At 52.1% G+C, this 18,687-nt stretch overlaps 1 protein-coding gene across 18 annotated transcripts in view; it reads right to left on the bottom strand.

Annotated features, from left to right (window-relative positions):
- Positions 1 to 697: 697 nt before the first annotated feature.
- The window catches only part of LOC121588414 (trithorax group protein osa), a 125,708-nt gene continuing 107,718 nt past the window's right edge, over positions 698 to 18,687 (bottom strand). For 8 of the 18 annotated variants that reach the window (XM_041906301.1, XM_041906297.1, XM_041906298.1 and 5 more), the window contains 12 exons: positions 16,859 to 18,667; positions 16,588 to 16,772; positions 14,510 to 14,563; positions 13,456 to 13,656; positions 13,026 to 13,245; positions 12,688 to 12,951; positions 12,081 to 12,203; positions 11,577 to 11,754; positions 10,918 to 11,332; positions 10,716 to 10,815; positions 10,400 to 10,632; positions 698 to 10,077 (listed from right to left, as the gene is read on the bottom strand). In XM_041906301.1, the coding sequence (XP_041762235.1) occupies positions 5,905 to 10,077; positions 10,400 to 10,632; positions 10,716 to 10,815; positions 10,918 to 11,332; positions 11,577 to 11,754; positions 12,081 to 12,203; positions 12,688 to 12,951; positions 13,026 to 13,245; positions 13,456 to 13,656; positions 14,510 to 14,563; positions 16,588 to 16,772; positions 16,859 to 18,667 (7,955 nt within the window). In that variant the 3' untranslated portion in view covers positions 698 to 5,904. The remainder of the gene's footprint in view (positions 10,078 to 10,399; positions 10,633 to 10,715; positions 10,816 to 10,917; positions 11,333 to 11,576; positions 11,755 to 12,080; positions 12,204 to 12,687; positions 12,952 to 13,025; positions 13,246 to 13,455; positions 13,657 to 14,509; positions 14,564 to 16,587; positions 16,773 to 16,858; positions 18,668 to 18,687) is intronic. The other 10 variants (XM_041906308.1, XM_041906306.1, XM_041906303.1 and 7 more) reach the window with 10 other exon arrangements.

The following is an 18,687-nucleotide window of genomic DNA, read 5'->3' as shown; positions in this document are numbered from 1 at the left end:
GAGCCACGTGGTACAGGGTGGTTTTGCCACGTCGACGGTGTTACCATAGCAACGAGTAGAAGAGGAACCAAACGGCGTGACATGCTCTCTCTCTCTCTGCCTCTCTAGTCTCAAGGATGGTTGATGATTTCGGATACGAGCGAAACAAAAACAAACAAAAAGAAAACACGGCAAATGTTTAAGTTTTTCATTTTTTCTCAATTTTTATTTTAATTAAAAAAACTAAGTGTATTTATACTTTTATGTATCAATAATAGTAATTACAAATATTTTCTCCTTTTCTTTTCGTAATATACTTTGTTTTTTTTCTTCTTCCATTTTCTTCCTTTCATTCGCTGACCCACACACACACCTTCCTGCACACACAACAGTTCTCTTCTTCACGCATTGCCCTGCATGTATAGTGTGTGTGTGTGTGTGTGTATTAATTTGCATGCATGCATGTGTGTGTGTGCATCTTTAATAATTCCTTCTTTATCCAGTGTCGCACTCTACACGTTTGTTTTTGCCAGTTCTTCTTCTTCGCAGGAATCACGGATATCTGTGTATGTGTGTGTGTGTGTGTGTGTATGTGTGTGGGCATCTGCCAGTTTACTTCTGTTGTTGTTTTTTTTCTGTATTTTTTATTAGTTATATACTTGTGTTCTGCGGATGGAAAAGAGTATTTCCTCTTTGCTCTTCGCCACACACTATGCTTAACAGCCCACCCTTCCCCTTCTGCTACAAGCATTTCCCTTCTTCGGTTGTTATCAATTGTGTATGTGTGTGTGTTGGGGGGTTGTGTGTGTGTGTGTTTTTTTGTTTTCTACATACATATAAGGGGCAAACATCCACAATTCCCGGGGCGCTTTATCAATTTTCCCGCTTTGTTTCTGCTGCTGCTGCTGCTGCTGCTGCTGTTACTTCTACTTCTTCTAGTGCACCGCGCGTATACTATTATACACATATTAGAGGACTTGTTAGGCGTAAAATTATTACAGCTGTTTTTTCCCTCCCCCCCCCGTCCCCTCCTCCTTATCCCACTATAACCATATCTGGGAGTGCTTGCTGCTGCTGCTGCTGCTGCTGCTGCTGCTGACACACAGCCATTCATTCAGCCAGTTTTGGTGGCATTCGTTCATTCATTTCGTCCCATTCATTCGTCTTTTTCACTCATCTCACCTTCTACTATTGATCGTCCTTCTTGCACGTGGAGTCGCCCACGTTCTCTGTTATCGATTTTTGCTTCCCCCTTTTTTTGCGCTTCACGAACACACACACGTTCACACATTTTTTCTATTGATTCTACAATTTGCAAGGGGAACTTTTCTACATTTTCCTCCATTGTTTTTTTTGCTCTTTCTTCCCTAGTTGTCGATTCTACAATCATCACCAATCAAAGCGAAAGTACTACTAACACTACCACTCCCCTCCCTCTTCTTCCTATTTAGTGCTTCCTGTGTGTGTGTGTGTGTGTGTGCGCGATTGTATGTTTTTTCTCCACTTTTGTTTGCTTTTGTTTTTCACTAGAATACCTACTAACCCACCCAAGTTTGTTTGTTGTGTGTGCACGTACTGTGTGTTTCCTACTTTTATCTCTACTACACTTTGCTTTACCTATATAATAATAATAGTTATACACCGCTTGTCTGTATGTGCTTTTGTTTTTTGTTGTTATTGTTGTATGATCTCTGCTTTGATCCTTCTTTTTGTAATAAATATTTGCAGCTTGTGGTTCTCTCTCGCTCTCGCTCTCCCAGACGCTCCCCCGCGTGTGCCCACAGATTCACATACGCTCCGAAGTTCACTCCAATGCACAACACACACATACACACACCCACCCGCCCTGTGTGTGCGTGCTGCTGCTATGCGCCCCTAAAGGGATTACATTTTTAAAAGACACAAAGCGATTTTAACTTCGTTTAGTGCACACCACGCTCTTTTCGCATGTTTCTTTTCATTACAACTTATTTGTTTACAGCTTTGTTTTCTTTTGTTTTTTTGCATCCTTTTTTGTGTATCCAATCCAACATGCATGTTCGTCTCATATTTCCCCCCTGGGAGCTGCCTCCCGCTACGCTAGCCTACAAGGGTAATTAAATTATAGCTCTTAAAACTAATCATCTTAGCACAAGCACTCACTTTACTATTTCACATATACAAACACGACGAGCCGATACGATCATGCGCCCTCAACACACAAGACATAGAGCTGACGGGCACAGAGACAGAGACAGAGACAGAGACAGCGACAGGCAGGCAGGCAGGCAGGCGGGGGGGGGGGGGGGTGGAGGAGAATTTTTCAAATAAATCTGCAAAAACCACTCCATACTATCGGTCAAGCGCAAGTTGATGACAAACCCACCATCCACGTGGTTTTTCTTTTTCTACTGCATCACCCCTTTTGCAGTTTTAATAAAGCTTCCTGCTGTGCGTGTGTGTGCGTGTGTGTGCGTGTGTGTCAATGTGTATCCTGCTTCTTGAATCTATCTTTCTCGGCTCGTTACTTTCCTACAGTTCGTTGCCTCAACACACAACTTCTGTTTGCGTTTCTTGGGTTTTCCTCTTTACGAAGGAAGTATTATTTTTTTATCCTCACAAATCTAGCACACAACAACAACAGCACATTTGCTTTACGAGTGATAAACGCAACTTAAGCGAACATTTACAGTACAGTAGACAGCGCCGACGACCCCGACCAAGCACAATAGCAATGAAAGGAAAGTAAACCGTAATGTCTGTGTGTGTGTGTGTGTGTGCGTACACGTACATACACCACAATACACGTGCACACACACCACAGCGGCGGGGACAACTTTCCTCCTCATTTCCGGTTACAAAAGGGGGCGGGGGGCTAACAAAATCACAAATTTATATGCACACACGCGCGAAAGGTGTGTGAGTGTGTGTGTGTGTGTGGTAGAAAAAGCATGATCGTTGCACCAGCCTTCTGTACACAGCACGAACCAAAACACAAAATGACCAACGAATAATGTTAAACATTGCAGAGATTCTTTTCCAGAAAATGGGCTTAAACATGAGTGGAGCCGGGGGCTGATCATCACAAGCACCACCACCACCCATGAGACACGATCTCTATTGGATTATCACACCCTTCTTCAAGACGACGGGCGAACGCGCAGAACGCACTGTGCAGAACGGAGGAAGGGATTTGCTCACAACGCTCCTCTCATCGCCGAAAGCCCACCACAAGCGATCGGAGACAGAGAGAGAGAGAGAGAGCGAGAGAGAGCCAGGATGTGTTGTGTGCCTGTTACCCCTTCCCCTCCTCCATACACACAGCACGGGAATGTTGCGTTGCGTGTCTTTTCGCCTACTCTATACTCACACTCTCTACTTCCTCCTATTACTTGCTAGAGTACACTACCCTACTTTTACTACTACTACTACTACAGTGCCTTTAATCATCAAAAGCTCAACGATGCGCTGTCCTGCTTTTTATTCCTGGTTTCCCTCTTGCACACGCGCACACACGCTCATACCTAAATAATGCTTTTACTGTTATTATCCATATATTATATGTACATCATACACACGGCACGCACCTATCCCGTTCTTAAGCGTTATAACACAATTACTAATTACTATACTATACAATATCTCATCTGGCGCAATACAGAGCACACGCACACATACACACACACACGCACACATACACACACACACACACACACACACACACACACACACACACACACACACACACACACACACACACACACACACACACACACACACACACACACGCACACAGTCGTGTTGTTGCTTCCCTACACTTTCCCCGCGTTCGGCCCCTTTTTTTGTTGTAAAACTGGATCAACTATGTAGTACTATACTGCACTGCACTCTGTAACACATTTCGATTAATCTATGCTGCCCCAATTCGCTGCTGTTCTCGGACCTTCTTCACATCCCAACACACACACATACACACACGTCACATTTACGCTATCTTCTGCTTATTTCTTAGCTTAACTATTTACACAAATCCCTTCTTTTGTTTGTCATAGCAAAGGGAGGAGCGCCTTTGGAAGAGTTCCTTTTTCCCACTCTCTCTCTAATCGTATAATTGGGCGCCCATGGGAGACAACAAGATGCGCACACACACACACACACACACCATGCGCATTGTTTGTTTTTTGCTTTGTGAGTGAGAGTATATTTTGCTTACATTTTCTTCTATTTTCACTATTTACTTTCAGCAGCAGCGGGGGGTGTTTTTTTAAGAAAGAAAGAGCTCACATCATGCTCTACACACAGACACACACACCACTTCTACTCGTCCTTTCCATTTACATTACGTATCTAACTCGATTGTTAAAGAGTCAAGATACTGTTGCTGCTGCTACTGCTGCCTTCTGTACAAACTAAAAAAACCCCTGCATTCGGTGTAGACTATACGCACGACGTGTGTTTGTGTAATTGTTGTAGCGTAATACTTGCTCTCGCTCTCTCGCTCTCTCTCTCTCTTAGCAAGCACAAAGTAATTGTGTTCTATTATTTTTCCCATTTGTAGGGTTCTGTTATTGTACCGCGCTTTTCAGCTAGCGGTAAAAATGGGCATTAAAACAAAGAAGACCTAAAATGGGAACGCAACATTCGACGTGATCTGCACTGATCGTCGACGATCTTCAAAACAATCGTTATTTCTTCCTATACAAGCTACGCGCTGTTACGGCTGCTGCTGCTGCTGCTGCATTTGTCATGTGTTTTAAAAGTTGTTGCTATACAGCACTGCTCTGTCCCCGCTGCTGCTGCATTATTCCATTCAACCCTTTCGTTTATTTTCACTGTACAATGCATAATAAAAAAAAACCCGGTATTTCAGAGAGAGAAATGTAAGAAAAAATAACACACAGTTTGATCTAAAGGCAATGTAACACGCACGCAATAATCGTATCTAAAGGATGAGACAGATTTTGCACATTGCACGAAAGAAACACAACGAAAGCGTGTTAGTTGTCCCCTAGTGGACAAATACAGAACATAACACAACACCAACCTACTACAACACACCACCAATACCAACAAATGCACTCGGGGGGGACATACATACACACAGGCAAGTTCCACCAGTGTCCGTCGCGAGAAGGCCCGCGGGGTGTTTCGTTAACTTCACCACAAAATGCAGTCCAAATTATTTGTTTGTTAATTTACATTGCTCGTACACACTCGCGTGTCCTCGAATGTGTATCGAGCTGTGGTGCGTTTGTGTGTGTCCGGGCGAGTGTTACAGTGCTTAATAGTTGGATACTGCATTGTGTTGTGGCTGTTTTAAAATCTAACTCCCCTCCTGCCCACCGCCCCTACACCTGCATTTTACAACTGTAGCTACCAATGAAAGCATCCCCCTGCTACCGAACCCATTGAATCTGCGCCCCCCGGGTGTGTGTTTTGTATTAATTCTGCTCTTCCATTTTCCTCTCTCACTTTGCTCTCTACACGCAATTTCAGTTTGTTTTTCTTCTTTTTTGTTGTGGTATGGTTTTTGTTACGTTTTCATGTTCTCTAATACAGCGGCCGCACCTATTATTATGCTACCCGCAAATTTTAAACCTTTTTCTGTACGTGTTTTTTTGTTTCTGCTTGATTTTATCATATCCAATGATTCTTCCCTTCATACATCGTCACGCGTGCGTGTGTGTGTGTGTTCCATTTCATTTTGCTAAATATATATTCCTATAAATATATATATTCATATATGTGTTTGTGTGTGTGTGTTTGTTTGTGTAACTATAAATAACTTTTTGTGTCAGTGTGTATGTGTGTGTATATATATATATAAACTTCGATATACATGACGATAACAGCCGTACGTGTACCACCGTTAACCGTCTACATGCATTACAGCTTCTGCTGGTGTAGCACTACTATCGAGCTTCAATAAGAAACATTCCGCTTCCACTACGACGAGGCGGTTATCGGATGTTGCGAAGACGGAGCCACACTGGCGGCAGGGGAGGTTGCTGCTGCTGCTGCTGTAACGGCAGACGGACTCGTGGGAACGGTATTGCCACTACTACTACTACTGCTGCTGCTGCTGCTGCTGTTACTACTACTACTGTTACTGCAGTTACTATTGGAGGTGTTGTTTGCGGCTGCTGAACCCGTGCTGGGGTTTACCACCTCCGTACCGATGCTCGCGGGTGACGAAGTGCTCATGTTTGCCATCGTCGATGCACCATGTTCTGCAGGCGTCGTCGGCGACGCTGCGCCGGATTCCTCGTAGCTCGGTCCGGCTGGGGAGGAGGCATTGGCGGAGGCAGCTTTACTGTCAGCGCTTTCGTTAGCGGCAATGGTGGCCGAAGGCGTCGATGGCGTAGCAAACTCGTCCGATGCCGCCTGACCATTCGTTGCGGCTGTCACAGCATTACTGGCGGCGCCGTTCGGAGTGGACGCGCTGCTGTTGCTTGCATGCGTCGCACTCGGAGAGGAAGGACCGCCGGCAATGCTGCCACCGTTCGTGGACATGCTGGAGGCAGATAGCAGCGACTTTGCATCCGTCGCTCCTCCTTTCGCTTCCATCACGGACGAAGCAGTGGAGTTTGCTGCCGATGCTGCTGCCGCTGCTGCTGCTCCAGTAGAAGACGAGTTGCTGGCTGTGAATGCTTTGCCGCCCGATTCGATCTCCATGGTCGTGAGCGGACCCGTCCCCCGGGAGCACTGGTACAGCACGCGGGAAATGATGAGTGCCACCTGCTGGTCCAGTATGTGGCTCATCACCAGCCCCAGCAGCCGTTGCTCCTGCTGCATGAACAGCGGCCGGTTGTCCGGATGCTTCGCTAGGTGGAGCAGCGTACCGGCAGCCCTCCGCAGCATGTCCAGGCTGGTGCCCATCGAGTCCGGGTTGTCGCGCAGGAAGTTAATGCCGTGCTGGTTGGCAACGCCCAGCGCCGACTGTTCCGCCTGCTCGATGAACGCCACGAGATAGGACACGCACGGTGACTGTAGCGCCACCGTCCGTGCCATCGAGCTGTCCGCGGCCGCCAGATAGTGCAGCAGGTTCACCGAGAACTCGCGCAGCACCTGATCCTCGTTCTTGCACAGGTGGCGCGTCAGCACCGAGCACAGCTTTTCCAGCCGCGAGAAGGGCGGCGTCGCGATGACCAGATCCACGTTCGCATCCGTCACGCACAGCTTGCAGAGGGCTTCGAGCGCGAGCCGCTGCGGCGATAGGGCCGCATTCGGACCGAGCGTCGGGAACGGATCCTGTCCGTGGGCCGAAGGGCAAACCGCCCAGTGCAGCAGCCCGTCCAGAATCGGGCGCGAGATCGGTTCGTCGAAGCGCGACAGATCGAGCTGGCCGGAGATGTTGGCCGTCGCCACCAGCATATTCTCCCGGATCTGCACCAAAAAGTCCCACCACCATTCGTGCTCGCCCTGCAGGCTGCTGCACGAGTCGGAGAAGTCGGCATCCTCCTCGCGGTCGTAGTTGCGCGTCTTCTTCGTGCGCAGCGGGTGCTCGTGGTTGAGCAGCAGCAGCTTGCCCAGAATCGCCAGAAAGCGGGACGATTTCGAAAACTCCGTCTCGTTGTTCGGCAGGAAGGTGAGATTGCGCAGGATGTTCGATATGGCGACGCAGCGCCGCGCCAGCGCATCCTGACCCTCGGTCACCAGGTACAGGCTCGCCTCATCCCGCGTGTAGCACTCGTCCTCGTAATCGCTCATCCGGCGCCGCTTCAGCACACGCGCCGGATCGCGAACCGTTTCCGCAATGTCGAACGCTTTCGTCGCTACCTCCGCCGTCATTGTTGTCGTACTGTCCTCCTTCTGCTGCTCGCCTGCTGCCTCTTCATCGACATCCATCTTTTCTTCGGAGGATTTTAAGGCAGCTGACGGGGACGGTGGCGGCTGATTTGCTTCCACTTTCGGCAGCTTCTTCTGTTCGCGGTCGGGCGTGGTCGAAGTTCGAGACTCGCTGCCGTCCCGGTGATCCTTCGTTCCCGCTTCCTGCGGCCCGTTCGACAGCGTCGAGGACTTTTCCAGCTCCATATCGATCTCCCGACAGTCCGCATCCATCGGCGACGGGGCCGGTGCAGTGCCGCCCTTTGTGCCGGCGGCAGTCGTTTTGTCGCCCGTCTCGGTCGCTTCCTTCTCCTCTGCTGCCTTCTCTTTCTTCACTATACAGTTCTTAACTACTTTGTCCAGCAGGCCGCTATCACTCTTCTCCTTCGTTTGCTCCTCCTCCTCGCCACTCTCGCCATTCATCAGCCGGGCGATGTGGTGATCTTTGCGCGTGCGTAACGTCGGCGTAGCGGCCGGCGATAGATGCGGGTCCTCTTTCCTTCGCTTCGGCGGCGAGAGTAGCTCTTCCTCTTCCTCCACCTCCATTGCCGTGGGCGGCGCTTCGTCGGACGTGTTTTTCACCGTCGCTGTCGTAGCCACAGCGGCACTATTCTCGACCGATGCGTTCTCCTGCTGCGGCTCTTCGCGCTCATTTTTACTTGTACACTTTACACTGTTGTTGTTGTTGTTATTGCTGCTGCAATTGTTATTATTGTTGGCCGCCGCTATCCGCTTTCCGTTCCGCCCACCGTTCGCCTTGGCGGCCTCGGCGTACTTGGCGCTGGTTTTGATGTACTTCGCAAATGGAATGTTCACAAACTCGGCCCGGAACGTATCCATGATGTAGTCGTGCGGATCCGGATCGGTATGACCGGCCGTCCACGGGTCCCCCCCGACCTCGGTGTCGCGCTGGTACTGATAGTCGGACGCCCGGTCCCAGTCGCGCCGGTGGTCGAGGACAAAAACGTCGTCCTCCGCCGGATGGATCTTCACCGGGCGGCCCTTGCGCGACGTCATCGTGTAGTTCGTGGTCGACGTCAGTATTAGGGTACGCTCCTCCGGGTTCGGTGGGTTCTTGACCGCGCCCAGGTCGAGCTCCACGCTCGAGTCGCACCGTTTGATGTTGCGTCGCGCATAGCACTGGGCGCTTCTTCGCCTGTCTATCGTCGAGCTGGTGCCGTTGCTGGCCGCTTTACTATCACCACCATCGCGCGTTCCGTTATGGTGCAACGACGTATCACCCCCCTCTGGTAAACCATTCTCGAGCTTCTCCTGCTTAATCATGGTGGTGGTGGTCGTCATCGTCGTTGTTGTTGTCATCATCGGTGACGCTGGCTCTAGCTTGATGGTCGTTTCGGTAGTGGTTGTGGTTACGGCGATCGACGACGATCCATTCCTAGCCGTCGCCTCTTCCTCCCTTTGCGCCTCCTCGCCTTCCTCATCGATATCTCGCATCCGGTCGAGCAGAGCGGCCCGATCGGAGCCCTCAACGCTGAACCGATTGGTTGTGCCCTCCCGCTTGCCACTCTCGAACATGTCGCACAAGCTTTTCTGGAAGTGATCGAGCAGCAAATTCAGCAGCCCCGGCAGATGCGCTAGGCCAAAGTAAGCCACGGAAGAGTCATCGAACAGCAGGATGTTCAGCACGTCCAGTGCCCAGGTACTCTCCACCAGCAGCCCCGACCGAAGGGCCATGAATATCCGCCACGCATCGGTCTGCCCGATGTCCAGCTTCGTGATGCGCTTTCTCCGGTACAGTACGGGCGTGGTCGCCTCCACACTGTCCGACGGGAACACGATGTCCCGCTTCTGCTGGACACCGCCGCTGCCGGCGGGCGGGAAGTTCGGACCGGCCTGTTGCACCTGGCCACCGCCGCCCTGCACCGTTGGCTGCGTTTTGACGGCAACCGCAGGCGAAGCGTTCGGGACTGGTGTTGCTCCTGGCGTGCCGGCGGCACTGCCAACACTGCCAGCAACGGAAGGAACACCGCTACCGGGCACTACTACGCCGCCGCCGGGGGAGGGAACGACGGACGGACCGCCACTGACGGGCACGACCGGTCCACCGGCGGCTCCTGGCGCCGCTCCTGGCGGACCACCGACAACGCCCGGCGGTTGCGGCGGTGTGTTGATGCTAGCCGGTGGCATTCCCGGCATCGTGCCGGGCGGCGCCGGAACACCCGGACCACCGGCCCCTGCCATCGGAGGGTACGGTTTGCCACCGCGCAGTGGTGGCCGGATCGGTGAGTTCTGTGACGTCGGTGGCATCTGGTTCCAGGGTTGCTGTTGTCCCTGTAGACAAAAAAAATGCGATTAATTCACGTGTCGAAATATAGGGTTTTTCCAGGTGCTATCATAGCTGTGGGACACATTATTGACTCCTTCTTGCGTGAAAAGAACTTAATATAAAGGGAATTTGACTCTATAGGACCCTTGTTGGACAAATCCAATAGGAATTTCCAAAATAGGATGCCATAGATTCCAATTTCCATCATATCAAGTTCTCTTCCCAAGAAGAAAGAGTCAAAGAAGTGTCCCACAACAATGAGAACCCATGGAAAACCCTGTAACGAGTAACTACAGGTAAACAATCAAGTAAAATCAAGCTACACACCTGCTGATGCGTCGGATATGGTGGCTGTTGCTGGCTGGGAGGGTAACGATTCACATCCGCGGTCGCTCCCCACTGACCGGGAGCACCGGGCGGACCACCGGGCGGGACACCAGCACCGGGCGGACCGGGCGGACCGCTTGGCCGGGGACCATTGTGCGCCCACTGCTGCTGGGGGCTCTGCGGAGGATACTGACCACGGTATTGTCCACCAGGACCTGCCTGCCATCCACCTGCTGTAGCGAATAGTGCAAAAAAAGCGAAACCCCAGTTATTCATCCGCTATGTTGCGTTGATTGGACGACGCGATGATACTTACGATACATCTGAGGCCGCTGCTGGTATGGAGGATAGGGCTGCTGGCTCTTTTCGAAATCCGGATGGCGCCGGGGCTGGTTGGGCTGTGGGTAGGGAAGAGCCTTAAAACATATTCACGCGATAAATATCAGAGCGAACAACAGAACAAAACAGCGGAAAGCGGAATGATAAGCGGAAAACTAGGAAAATCGGGCAATAAGTACCTGTTCCTGCTGCTGTCGGTAGTAGTCAGCGGCCGACTGTGGCACGCCTGGCTGACCGACCGGTGCCGGATAGCCTCCTCCCGGTGCACCCGGCTGGCCCTGGGCGCCCGGTTGCTGCTGCGGAGGCGGCGCTTGCTGCGGTTGCTGCTGCTGCTGTTGCTGCTGCTGTTGAGATGGTGGTCCTCCTCCCGGCGGCACCTGCCCTTGGGCGGCACTACCCGTTTGGCCCGGAATCGGAGGCGTACCAGCGGGCGGAACGCCGGGGGCCGCACTGACGACTGGCTGCTGCTGCGGCGGATACGCTCGTTGCTGCGGTGGCGGCGGGTAGGGTGAGCTGCCGTAGCCCCGGTACGGATCGGCTGCCGATGGCGGTCCGGGGGCCGCCGACGATGGTGGTGTGCCTCTGTAGAGAGATCTGTCATTAGGTTAAACGCATTTGTTTTTATTCATTTGCTTTGAAAACTTTCACGTAGAACACAGACACACACACACACGCAGGACACACGGTTACGGATATTGAGAGTTGTGTTAGCACACGAGAGGGGAGGTTCGTTATCGCAGCACTTCTGCGATACGGTATTCCTTACTACTAGGGTGAGTTGGTTATGACGGATAGACAAAGTTACACAAACACGTTAATAAAAGGTCAATACTCTTACCCTTCTCCGGCTTCCGGTGGTGCGTATGGTGGATACAGCGGCCGATTCGATGGAGGATACTGTCCCTGCTGGCCGGGCGGCGGTGGATACTGGCCGGGCGGTGTGCCCGCCCCCGGTCCGTACTGTTCTGGGGCACCGTACTGCCCGTAACCACCCGGCTGTCCCTGGTAAGGAGCACCTACGGGTATGCGATTAAGCAAAACACAAAAGTCAATAAACGTACATTAAGAGACGCGGTTTCGCGCTACGAGTAACCAAAATCCTAATGAATGAGTTTGGTGCACACCATGTTAAGGTTGTGAGGCTTATTTTACATTACATATTACGCATTAGATTGTTTTTTTTACAAAACACATTCTTCATGTTAGTATTGCTTTTCACGGGAAGGACACACAAATGATGAAGGGAAGTTGTAAGGATATGAAGGGTATAGTTATTGGGGGTGAGAGGGTGCAGTGGAAAATTGGGCAAAGAACGTCCGATGCAAAGAATGTGTGCCATTACCTTGGGGACGTGAAACCGGTGGATAGGGAGCGCCCTGCTGATACGGGGGACGCTGTGGACCCACGGGATCATCAAAGGGATTGCTCACGCTAATGTTATCGCCAGAGGCAGGCGGTGCTGAACCTATACGATGTTAGAAGGATAAACAGAGAGAGAGAGAGAGAGAGACGCAATGATGGGAGAGGAACAGAGATGAATAACACGCATGTACATGAACCGGAACCGGGACGTTACACAATTACAACACACACACACACAAAGCCGTATCTATTTGGAGGTTGCGAGGAACAACATATTATTGACGGGGCAGGGAGATATGTGTAAGAAAAATACCTATATACATATACAACTGGGTGTTGTATGGAATAATATCGTGCTACTCTACACTTTTTGTACAAACAAATACGAGACAATGGGCTCTTCGCTTTCTATTAACTTTAATTCCTTTCCAAGATTCCAAAGTCTTTGTGAACACGTGTGCAACTAACAAGTGCACGTTAACCTTCACCTTATGAATGTCTGTACCTAACTAGTATATGTCCACGCCCTTCCAAATAAACACACATGTATGGATTCAAATGACCTATTAAGAACCAAAAACACCTACCTGGATGAGGAGACTGGGTGCCACTTTGCTGCGAGGGTGGCCTCTGCTGGGGCTGTGGTGGCTGCTGCTGTCCCGGGCCCGCTTGGGCACCGGGCGTTGGTGGACCACCCGGTGGGCCACCGGCAGCACCCTGCTGCTGCTGCTGCTGCACATAGTCCGGCGTGGAGCCGGGCGGATAGCCACTGCCCGGGTACGGTCCGTAGCCATCCATCGAGGCACTACTGCTGCCGGGCGCTGGGAACGAGTCTTGCGAATTCGATGATCCTAAAACAGGAATGCGCAGCGGATGTGACGATTAGTTGACGCAAGCAACCCAAACAGCATACCATCGTTCTTACCCGGCGATGGAACGGAGGTCGTTTTGGCAGACTTTTTCTTCGAACCGGCTTCGACCTGCGCAATGATCGGTCCCGGATCGATACCGCCGCGATCGAACTTGCACTCAAACGGCAGCAGATTCTTCGTGTAGTGCTTGCGCAGCGTATAGGCGGCACTGCTGCTCGCCCCAATCCCGAGCATGCCGGCGATGTCCTTCCACGTTTTGCTCTTGGTAACCTTCAGTGATTTGGGCGGCAAAAAAGGTAGCGAGGAGGGTAAGGGTGAAGGAGAAAGGGGGGAAAGAAAAAAGAAAAGAAAAAAAACACGCAGACGCCCGCGTTGTACGCTCAACCATTCTCGAGTAAGCTTCTGATGCCTCAACGGTTAGAGTGGGAGGGTAGGGTTAGCTTGTTGGGGGATCGGACAGGTCAGGACAGCTTAGCAACTCACCTTACACACCTCAACAAACCCGCCGCGCTCCTGCACGTACACGTACAGCTTGTACAGATCCAACGGTGTCTTCGAGATCGTCGGGCAGGCCGTGATCGGGGTTCTTCGCTCGTCCATGTACGCCAGCAGCTTGTCCAGAAACACGCGCCGGTCCGGCTTGTCGTCCATCTCGTACAGCTTGTTCAAGCTGTCCGATTTCTGCTGAATTTATGGATGGAAGGGTGGATATGCAAAAATAGACGAATGTTGAAAGATTAGCCAATGATTGGACATCGAAAGGGCAAACTATAGTGGAATTAAAGCAAAGAAAAGCCGTAAACACCTGGTGCTATGAAAAATGAAAAATAAAAATAAAATGATCAACCAACTTATGAACCGCGCAAGTAGGAGAAAACCATCGTCAATTAGTATGTGGTTAAAATATAATTTAAATTGAGATTAGGTAGGTAGGTTAGGAAGAAGTCAGATGAGCGATTTAAATAGATATATTAGCCAAACAGGAAAGGATAAATGGAAACAAATCAACCCCAAAACCAAACGATTGTGGCAGCGACTTGTCTACCCGTATTTTTGCAACTCGATTGAAAGTTATTGTTTTCTGAGAAGAACCCCGGACCAGATTGGATTTAGTGGTTGTCGCTTTTCGTGTAGCTTGTGCAGGAATCCAATATTTAATACAAACCGAAAAAAAAAACAAATAAATGGAAAATTGTAATTCATTTCACAACCGACATGCCAAACAATTGAAATGTTGGTTAATTGGTTAGTGTTTCCCTGCGCGCTTGCTGTATATATTGGACACTGGCGTGATTGTTATAAATAAAAATGTAACAAAATTAGATAAGATGCTAACACTATCACCGTGCACTTCCAAACCCAAAAAGGGAACGCAAATCAAAAATCGAAAGTAAAACATTAAACAACCAACAGCGTATGTTGTTGTGGTTGTTGTTGTTCGTGCATTCATGCAATAATAGTAAAAACAGAAAGAAAAACAAAACCAATATAAAACGGATTGGTATCGGTTGCAAGGAAAACAGGAAACGATATTAACCTTAGTGGATCTAAAAGGTGTCTCCGGCGTCGGAGGAACGTGACTGTTAAATACCTGCGAATTAGAAGGATAAAAGAAAACGATCGTACGAGTTCAGTAAGTGCTGCCAAAGGAACAAGGAACAATTGGTGTGTGCGGAGAGGCATTTGCTTTTGATTTGCTTTTGTTTTTGGTTGATGAAAAACTCATCGAAAAAAAAACATTTTGTCGGATAGAGAGTTTTACATTCCAATTGCACACGGATTGCAGTAATAGTAGCAGCGGGAATGGACGGGGGTGGAGGGAGGATTTTTTGTGACGAAAGGGCACTATTTGTAACTACAAATCCAATAGATAGTTCATCCGTGGTGCACGTATTGAGTGGAGGGGTGTGGTGTTAAATGATGTAGTTGTTTTCTGAACTAAACCAAAAAGCATTACACGCAGCATAATCAACTCAGTAGATAATCGGCAGCAGGAGCAGCTATAGGCAGACGGGCAGCACAACACAACGCAACACAAATGAAATCGGAGAAAACGCAACAACAACAAAAAGGGAACAATGTGGTTGAATTTACAGACAAAGCAAATATCACCACACACATACACGCACATAAAAACAATAGAATCAAATAGTCACTCGAAAGAATAAGCTACGAGTAATACGCAAAACACAATTGTACTAAAAACAGAAGAAAATAACGAATAATGCGCGCCATAAAACTTTTATGGGAAAACAGAAGGGATGCTATAAAACCTGATAGTGTAGCCTGTATGTGTGAAGTGTTTTATGGTTGGATGTACTATAAAGAAGATAGGTAGATGTAGTAGCGTTCTTCAACTCACAGCGAGTGGTAGATCGCTTCTACACATGATGTGCTAAAAGAAATGAATTAGAGATTGAATGAAACTCTAATCCATTGTCACACAGTACGGAACCGCGCAATATGCCGAAACGGAGGGTGAGAAGTGGGACAATTTTGATTTCGACCTCTTCATAGGGGAAGTGGTGTTTTTTGGGGGAGTAATGGGGTAATAGTACAAAGAGTTGGTTCTATGGTTAAAAATGGCGCAAAAAAGAAAACCGATTGTACATCTACGTTTCTACTACGACTGGCTACGTTCGACGGACGACGCATCAGCATCGCCGGCGCCGTGCTCGGCACGAGGACGTGTGAACGCGACGGCGACGTATAGGAGGAGTAGGAGTACCAGTACGCAACAAGGGCCGCCGCAGCCGCGGCAGTAGCGGCCGCAGCCGACGACGACGACGACGACGTTGAAACAGCAGAAGATGCCGTAGAAAGCGACGACGTGGCCGACGATAACGACTCTTCTCGGCGCGGTGACGGCAGCACTGGAGCGAGTGGCCGAGCAGCACCAGCACCACCAGCAGCAGTCCCAGCACTGTCGGTATATACTGCTAAAGAATGATCAAGTAGCTGCCTCGATGTAGGGGATGATGGATAGGACAGAGGAGATCGATTCGACGCACCAACCGATCGCTGGGGAAAGGTATGCTGTCGATAGAACATTCGATGGTAAGGATACGAGGGCAGTTGCTGATTACCGGACGGGTCGGACTGTTGGAAAGGGTTGCTATAAAGCGAGGGAAAACTCCGTCGATGCGGTGGTGACTCGAGCCTGCTGTGCCCAGGCCGCAGCATAAGCGCAGTAGACGAGCTTCCTACCGGACCGCACAGCTCAGTTAAGGTCGGCGTGGAGGAGGTGTGGGAAGTGAAGTTCGTCAAAAGAGCGCCCTCGATCGATTGATGGTGCTGCTGCTGTTGGTGTTGATGCTGCTGCTGATGCTGCTCGTTCCGTGTAGAGTGCCGAGACGACGGGAGAAATAGCGTTTGCGAGCTGCTGAACGCATTCAGACAACCGTCGACCACGTCGCTGTTGCTACTTTCGCTGCGGCAGAAGTCTTGCTGCTGTTGCTGTAGTGGATGATGTTGCTGTAGCCGTTGCTGCTGTTGATAACTGTTGTTGCAGTTGTTGCTGCGGTTGCTTTCGTGGCTGGCGGTGCTGCTGACGGTGGTGATGTTGACAGCAGTGGTGGTGGCGGTGACGATTTCGCCATGCGTTACTATACTCACTGGACTAGCTGGCGTCCGCGGCCAGGACGTGGGGGACGAGTTGAGCTCAAAGTCTTCGTGTGCGTTGTGCGGTCCGGGCGACGCATTCGACGACGACGGCGTGTTGGTGTTCGTCAGATGGCTTTGGTTGTAGTGGTCGTTTTTCCGCGACTTCGGCGTCGAGCACGTGGGATCTTCTCCGGAAGCTGCAAGGTGGGGTGGTGTGCGAGAAATAGAGAAGGAATGGTCAGCTACCGCCATTTGTGGTGACTGGTGGTGGTGCGATACTTGCCTACTGAGGTATTGGATAAGGTGCTCTGCTGACTGGCTTCGTCGAGTGGAGCGCCATCAGGTCCCGTCGTAACGAGTGAGGTAACTGGATGATGATGATGGGGATGATGGTGATGGTGTGGACCTCCACCCGCTCCTCCTGCTCCTCCTGCTCCCGGTCCGCCAGCCGCATTGCCGATACCGTTGTCCTGGCCCGCTCCCGCCAGCAGCCCGTGGTGTGGTGGCTGCGGCGGCACATCGGCACCGGGATGGTGGCCCGGATGCTGGTGGGGCGGCGGCGGTGGCCCATGCGGATGATGGTGGGGCGAGTGGGGAGGCTGCTGCTGCGATTGTTGCGACTGCTGCTGCTGCCCGGGGTGCTGGGGCTGCGACGGAGGCTGTTGCTGTTGCCCGTGCGGCGAAGGCGGATGCCCGCCCTCCTGCTGCGACGGGTGCTGCGGATGTCCGAGGGCGCCACTGCCGCCCGCACCGGACGGTGACTGGTTCGGTGGTGTACCGGCCGGTGGCGGCGGACCCATGCTGCTCGCGTTCGGTGGCGGCGGCAGTCCCATCGGGGGGCCCATGTGGTGTGGTGGACCCATCGGTGGATGCATTCCGGGCCCGTTGCCGTACCCTTGGCCGGGCGGTGGCGTCGGGCTGGGCGCTCCACTGTACGCGCCCTTGTGCTGAAGGTGCTGCTTCAGGTAGTTGAGCGGCTGGGGCGAACCGCTCTGGGGCGGCGGCTGCTGGGACTGGCCGCCCGGATGGTGCGGGGACTGATGATGCGCCTGATGGTGCGGCTGATGATGTGGTGGCGGTGGCTGATGGTGTTGGGAGTGTTGCTGCTGCTGCTGCTGCTGGGGCGACTGCGGATGTACTCCGCCAGCTCCCGGCGGACCGGGCGGCATACCCTTGACTTGCCGCGGTCCGCCGGCACCGCCGGGCGTCGGTGGCCCGCCCTGGCCCTGTTGCGATTGCTGTACATGATTATTTACATGGCCCGCGCCGGCTCCACCAGGGCCGCCGGCCTGCTGCGTGTGCGGTGGTCCCCAGGGGCTTGGCGGCTGGTGCGGATACTGGTGCGGAGGGTACTGCGAGTGGGGCGGTGGCGGTGGTCCCCCGGCACCCACGTGGTTCGGCATCCGGTGCTGTCCCGGATAGCCGCCGGGTGGCGGCGGGTGTGGCGGTTGCGGACCCCCGCTGCCGGGCGGACCCTGGGCCGATTGGGTGCCGGGCGGTGGCGGTGGCCCCGGCACCGGTGGCGACGGGCCGTACGCTCCCGGGTATTGCGGACGCGGCGAGTAACTCGCGGGCGAGTGTGGTGAATACTGCTGCGACTGCGGAGGTGGCTGCTGGTGCGGGGGCGGCGGTGGATACGGTGACATTTGCTGGCCGGGACCACCCGGCGGCATGCCTCCCGGGCCGCCCGGGCCCATCTTGTACGGGCCACCGTGCATGTGCGGCGGATGGGGCGGTTGCGCCTGGTAGCCTTGGGCGGCCATCGCGGAGGCTGCTGCTGCCGACCCTCCGGCGGCACCTGCCTGCGACGACGGCGGTAACGCTGGGCCGCCCGCGGGTGCGGACGACACTGGTGGAAGTTGTTGCTGCTGCTGCTGGGCGGAAGCCGACGGGGGACGATTCGGCGAGGCTACACGGGCGTGGTGTTCCGGTGTTCCTGGCGGTGGTCCTTGCGTCTGCTGCTGCTGCTGCTGACCGTGCACGAGATTGCTGTTGCTGCCGCCGTGCTGATGGTTCGGTCCTTGCTGTTGCTGGTTTGGCGCTTGCGAGTGACTGCTGGATGGACGAGGAGGCATCGAAATACTTTGTTGGCCTAGAGCGGGGCAAAGAAGA

Source organism: Anopheles merus, chromosome 2R, assembly GCF_017562075.2.
Source record: "Anopheles merus strain MAF chromosome 2R, AmerM5.1, whole genome shotgun sequence".
Lineage (NCBI taxonomy): Eukaryota > Metazoa > Arthropoda > Insecta > Diptera > Culicidae > Anopheles > Anopheles merus.
The sequence above is the reverse complement of the archived record's forward strand: the minus strand, read 5'-3'. Positions and strand labels throughout refer to the sequence as shown.